The sequence below is a fragment of the Mobula hypostoma genome, chromosome 5 (genome assembly GCF_963921235.1).
Source record: "Mobula hypostoma chromosome 5, sMobHyp1.1, whole genome shotgun sequence".
NCBI classification, from domain to species: Eukaryota; Metazoa; Chordata; class Chondrichthyes; order Myliobatiformes; family Myliobatidae; genus Mobula; species Mobula hypostoma.
Window position 1 is genome coordinate 191446620 of NC_086101.1, and position 6000 is coordinate 191452619.

Genomic DNA, 6000 nt, shown 5'->3' on the forward strand with positions numbered 1-6000 from the left:
CCCCACATCTTCAACAGGTGACGTCTCAAGAAGCCCACATCCATCATTAAGAGCCCTCATCACCCAGGACATGCCCTCTTCTCATTATTACCATCAGGGAGGAGGTATAGCAGCCTGAAGGTACAACTCAACGATTCAGGAATAGCTTCCTTCACTCCTCTGCCATCAGATTCCTGAATGGTCTTTGACCCTATGAACAGAACTGTGCTTTTACTTCCTTTTTTTCTGCACTATTTATTTTAAATAACATAACAATTTTATGCTTCCGCACTGTACTGCTGCCACAAATTTCACACCAACGCACAAAATGCTGGAGGAACTCAGCAAGTCAGCCGGCATCTGTGAAAGGGAGCAAACAATCAATGTTTCAGGCCGAGACCTTCCCCTCCGTAGATGCTGCCTGAGCTGCTGAGTTCCTGCAGCATTTTGTGTGCATTGCTCTAGATTTCCATCATCTGTAGAATCTCTTGAGTTCAATATTTCACATCATATAAGTCAGTGATGGTAAACCTGATTCTGATTCTCAGTGGGTAAGTCAGCATCTGTGGAGAGAGAGGCAGAACTTCAGACTGAACACCTTCAATCAGATACAATTTTTGCGTTGTAGGGGAATTAAAGGTTATGGGGAAAAGGCAGGCAGGTGGAGATGAGTTTATGGTCAGATCAGCCATGATCTTATTGAATGGCGGGGCGGGCTCGACAGGCCAAACAGCTGACTCCTGTTCCTACTTCTTATGTTCTTTTCAGGGCCAGGCCAGCAATCTGAAAGATTAACTCAGTTTCTCTCCCCACAGATGCTGTCTGGAATGCTAAGTAGTTCCAACACCTCTGTTTTTTTTAATTCCGGATTGGCAGCATCTGCTGCCGTTTATCATGCATCCAGAAATTATTCAGTTGGCAGGCTATTTAAAGAAAATCTGGAGCTTTGTTAGCAAAAAAAACAAGTGAATTCAAAGTACTTCTCCTTCTGATCTGAGTTTTTTTCTGATCAGCACAGGGCATCACTGGCAACAGCCTACCCACCACAGAAAGGTGCTGGAAAAGGGCCAGTAATGTCAAGGATCCCACACACCCTGCTCATGGACTGTTTGTCCCACTCCCTTCAGGGACAAGGCTACGCAGCATCCACAGCAAGACTGCCAGGCTCAAAAACAGTTACTTTCCCCAGGCAGCAAGTCTGATCAACACCCCCACCCACTAACTCACCCCCACACTCCCAACCACCAGTACTTTATCATTCCCTGTCAGTCACCTTATGTACAGACACTCCTGTGTCTAGTGTCACATTATGGACATACAATCATTCTATGTATATAAACTATCTTATGTATTTATATTTATTGTGTGTTTTTTTATAATTGTGTTCTTTATCCCTTGTTGGTGTTTTTTTTGTGCTGCATCGGCCCTGGAGTAACAATTATTTGGTTCTCCCTTACACTTGTGAACAGGAATAGACATTAAACAATCTTGAATCTTTATTGAGACGCTCCTTCTGAGAGAGTTCTTGAACATGTGCACTCCCCGGTGGAAGGTAAACTAGAAGACGAAGAGGTGCAGTCCTTGTCTGGGGTGGACAAGCATGGTATCGACAGTTCCCCCGGTGTGGCGCCTGCCCTGGGCTCGTTTTATTTACAAGGCGCCCACCGCCTTCCTCCTCCTGCCCCTCCTTCTGCTGGTCTGGAAGAGAGTCTGGCTGCCGCTCAGCTGGGGCCGGAGGGTCATCAGCTGCTGCAGATACTGTTGACAGAGACTAGTCCTGGGTCGACCAGACCCATCTCCTCGTGCTCGTTGACGCAGAGTCGGTAGCCGCAGCCCCTCTTCCGGGGCAGCGGCACGGCCCCTGTGGAGGTGGCTGTGCCCCGCTGGGACCTCGGGCTGGGAGGCAGCAGGAAGCCCACGCTGCCAGCGATCAGCATGTGCCAGAGGCTGTGGATGTAGAAGTAGTTCCCCTCGGTCTCCACGAAGGCGTAGAGCGCCACGGCGGAGGCGGCGATGACCGTGCCGGGGAAGAGGTAGAAGACCCAGCGTTTCCACGTGGGGGGGTAGCAGTGCCTCCTCCGGATAGCCCGCACCGTCTGCAAAAGAAAGGGTGCAACTTGCTGTTAAACCTCTCAGGGAGGGGGTGGGAGGTAGGGCCGTGACCGGAGAACCGCGAGCGGAGCTGGTCACTGCGCTAGAGGGAGGTAGGTTTTTTTTTATGAGGAGAGTGTGCATGGAACACACTGCCAGAGTGGTGGTAAAGACAAATACATCAGGGACATTTAGGAGACTCATGGATAAGCACATGGATGACAGTAAAATGGAGAGCCAGATTGATTTTACACATAGCTACCAACATCCCTGGCAACACATTCCAAGCACCCGCGACTAGGTGTAAAAATCCTAATTCTGACAATCCCCCTGTACTTTCCTCCAATTACCGTAAAATTATGCCTCTTTGTATTAGCCATTTCCGTCCTGGGAAAAAGACGTTGGCTGTCCATTCTTATCATCTAGTACACCTCTATCAAGTCTCCTCTCATCCTCCTTCACTCCAGCGATAGAGTAAATGCAAGCAGGCTTTTTCCATTGATGTTGGGTGAGACTAGAAGTAGCAGTCATGGACTTAGGGTGAAAGGTGACATATTTAAGCAGAATCAAAGGGGGAGATTCTTCACTCAGAGAGTGGTGCAAATATAGAACGAGCTGCCAACAGAAGAGGTGGATGTGGATTCAATTGTAACATTTTGGGTAGGTGTATAAGAGGGCTTTGGAGGGATATGGTTAGGGTACAGGCAGGTGGGACTAGAGAGAAGACCAGATTATCCTGGACTAGATGGGCTGAAAGGCCTGTTTCTGTCCTGTAGTACTCTTAGGACTCTAACCAAAGATCTCAGGGCCCAGGGAACTGATGCTGTGAGCAGGAGTCTTGGCGTAGCCAACTGATGCAATGGGCAACACACACAAAATGCTGGAGTAACTCAGCAGGCCAGGCAACATCTATGGAAAAGAGTGCAGTCGATATTTCGGGCTGAAACGTCGACTGTACTTTTTCCATAAATGCCTGCTGAGCTCCTCCAGCATTTTGTGCGTGTCGCTCAGATTTCCAGAATCTGCAGATGTTCTCGTCTGTGATGAAATGGTTGTACGTCCACTTACGGTGGACTCAGAACTCAGCCGGCCTCTGATTGGCTGAAACAGAGTTACCTGAAGTGGCGAGTAGCCAGGGGTCAATAACAGTGTCTTACCCAAGCAATGGCCATGACTCCGAGAGCGAAGAGGCTCGGCCCCAACAGATTCCACAGCCCATGACGGTCCAACTGCAAGGCCATCGAAAGCAGCATTGCACCCAGTAAGTACAAGACCTATGAAAGAGCAAAGATCTGGGTCAGCCAGCACTGGGATCACCTGATGTAACAGGATCAAGGATCAATGTCTTATCGTCTTATGGTTTTATGGTCAATAACAGATAGACAACGCCTTTTACTTTGTTGCTGATTTTCAACAATGGACTATTGGGTAGGTCTCCACTGGGTGGATTTCTTTGGATAGATCTCATTGTGTACAGCTGCAGTGGATGGGTCTCCTATAGGTAGGTCTCCATTAGGTAGGTCTCCATTAGGTAGATCTTCATTAGGTAGGTCTCCATTAGGTAGATTGTCATTAGGTTGGTCTCCATTAGGTAGGTCTTCATTCATTAGGTAGATCTTCATTAGATAACTCTTCATTAGGTAGGTCTCCATTAGGTAGATCTTCATTAGGTAGGTCTCCATTAGGTAGATCGTCGTTAGGTTGGTCTTCATTAGGTAGATCTTCATTAGATAATTCTTCATTAGATAGGTCTCCAGTATGTATATCTTCATTAGGTAGATCTCCATTGGATGGATTTCCATCTGGTATATCTCCATTTGGTAGATCTCCATTGGGTAGATATCCTTGGATGGATTTCCATTGGAGATATCTCCATTGGACAGATCTCTATTAGACAAATCTAACACTGGATAGATCTAACATTGGACTGATCTTCCTTGGATAGATGTTGTATAGATGTCATTGGGCAGATGTCTTTGGGGGGGGGGATCTCCATTGACCTGAAATCCATTATTTAGTGCACAATGTAAGCTTGTCCAGGTAGGTGGCTGGAGATACAATACCAGTTAAAAGTTAATTATAGAAGAGGTCATTCCGCCCACCGGATCAATGTTGGCTCCCAAACGAACAATGTAATTGGACTTATCACTCCTCTTTTTATTACTCCTTGGTTCTACAACTTACTCCCATCAACACCTCCCAGACTCTATGAGCAACTTACGGTGCCCGATTAACCCACCAACACACATGCCTTTGGGGTGTGGGAGGAAACTGAAGCACCCATGAGGAAACACACACAGTCACAGGAAGAGTGTACAAGCTCCACACATTCAAGGTCAGGATCGAACCTGGGTCACTAGAGCACTAAGGATGCCTCACTGTATTCCAATCAAGGCTGGAGTGATTCAGGGGTCTGAATGGCTGCTCCCCAGAATGCCAGGGCGAGCATTCTGATGAGCAGCATTGCAATGCACAGGATTGGGAAAAGTTGCAGATGGTTGTAAACTCGGCCAGCTCCATCATGGCCACTAGCCTCCCCAACATCGAGGACACCTTCAGAAGATGATGCCTCATCCATCATGAAGGACTCTCACCATCCAACACACGACTTCTTCTCATTACTACCATCAGGGAGGAGGTACAGGAGCCTGAAGACACACACTCAATGTTTCAGGGACAGTTTCTTCCCCTTGTCCAGGAGCGGGGGAATCTCAATGAAACCTATCGAATATTGAAAGGTCTAGATAGAGTGGATGTGGAGAGGATGTTTCCGGTCCTGAGAGACTCGAGGAACAGAGGGCACAGCCTCAGAATAGAGGGATGTTCCTTTAGAGCAGAGATGAGGAGGAATTAATTTAGCCATAGGATGGTGAATCTGTGGGATTTGTGAAGGCCAAGTCATTGGGTATATCTAAAGCGCAGGTTGATAGGTTCTGGATTAGTCAGGGCATCAAAGGAGAATGGGATTGAGAGGAACGTGGCAGAGCAGACTTGATGGGCTGATTTACCTGATTGTGCTCCTATGTCCAATGATCTTATGGAAACCTGATGGCAGAAGGCAAGAACCTCTTCTTAAAACATTGAGGGTATGCGTTCAGGCTCCTGATCCTCCTCGTTGATGGTAGCAGTGAGATGAGGCTGATGGGGGTCCTTAATGATGGATACCACCATTTAAGGCATGGCCTTTTGAAGATACCCTTGATGGTGAAGAGGCATTTTGGTGGTGCCTTCCATGACTGTGCACTGTTTTAAAAATGAACCACCACAAAGAGCCTGCAATCAACACCAAGTGCAAGATCTCTGTGACTTCTGATTCAGACTCATTAACCTGGAGATCAATATTGATCCGAGACACCAGGGGGAGCTCCCTGCCTCAGTGTTGGCTGAACTACTCAGCTTGAAGCAAAGACAATATAACCCAGCATACAAGGGTGAATGGGCAGTCACAGGGTTCTAATATAATTTTAAGGATCGTAAATTTTAAACAAATGGGAATCCGAATTAATGTCCCATTAACCTGTCAGGATAGACCAGTGAAAGTAATTTCAAGGGCTTATATAACTTCCCATCAAAAATTATGAGGAAATATAAGAGATGTAAGAAATATAAGATAATTTTGTCCTTTATTGCCAAAATTTAAGAGATGACCTTGCAAAAAAATATCCTTGCCAAAGAATTATGAGGAAATATAAGAGATGACCTGGCCAATATGTTAACTACTCCCTGCCATCCACAGAATAAGTCATACACAGAGTAAGCATCCCAGTGCTCTGTCCGATCATGAATTCCCAGGGCAGCAAGACACTGAATGAGGGTCCCTCTACACCTTCTCATTGCAAGATCCCAGGGTCAGACACAGAATGAGGCTCCTTCTACACCGTCCGATCACACATTCCCAGGGTTAGCTCCATCACACACTCCTGGGGTCAG

General features: G+C 46.9%; 1 protein-coding gene across 2 annotated transcripts in view; it reads right to left on the bottom strand.

The window, feature by feature from the left end:
• Window positions 1-1253: 1253 nt before the first annotated feature.
• tmem8b (transmembrane protein 8B) overlaps window positions 1254-6000 on the bottom strand; it is a 129682-nt gene continuing 124935 nt past the window's right edge. For both annotated transcript variants that reach the window (XM_063047741.1, XM_063047740.1), the window contains exons 12-13: window positions 3228-3344; window positions 1254-2075 (exon numbers count right to left, since the gene is read on the bottom strand). In XM_063047741.1, coding sequence (XP_062903811.1) covers window positions 1722-2075; window positions 3228-3344 — 471 coding nt within the window. In that variant the 3' untranslated portion in view covers window positions 1254-1721. The remainder of the gene's footprint in view (window positions 2076-3227; window positions 3345-6000) is intronic.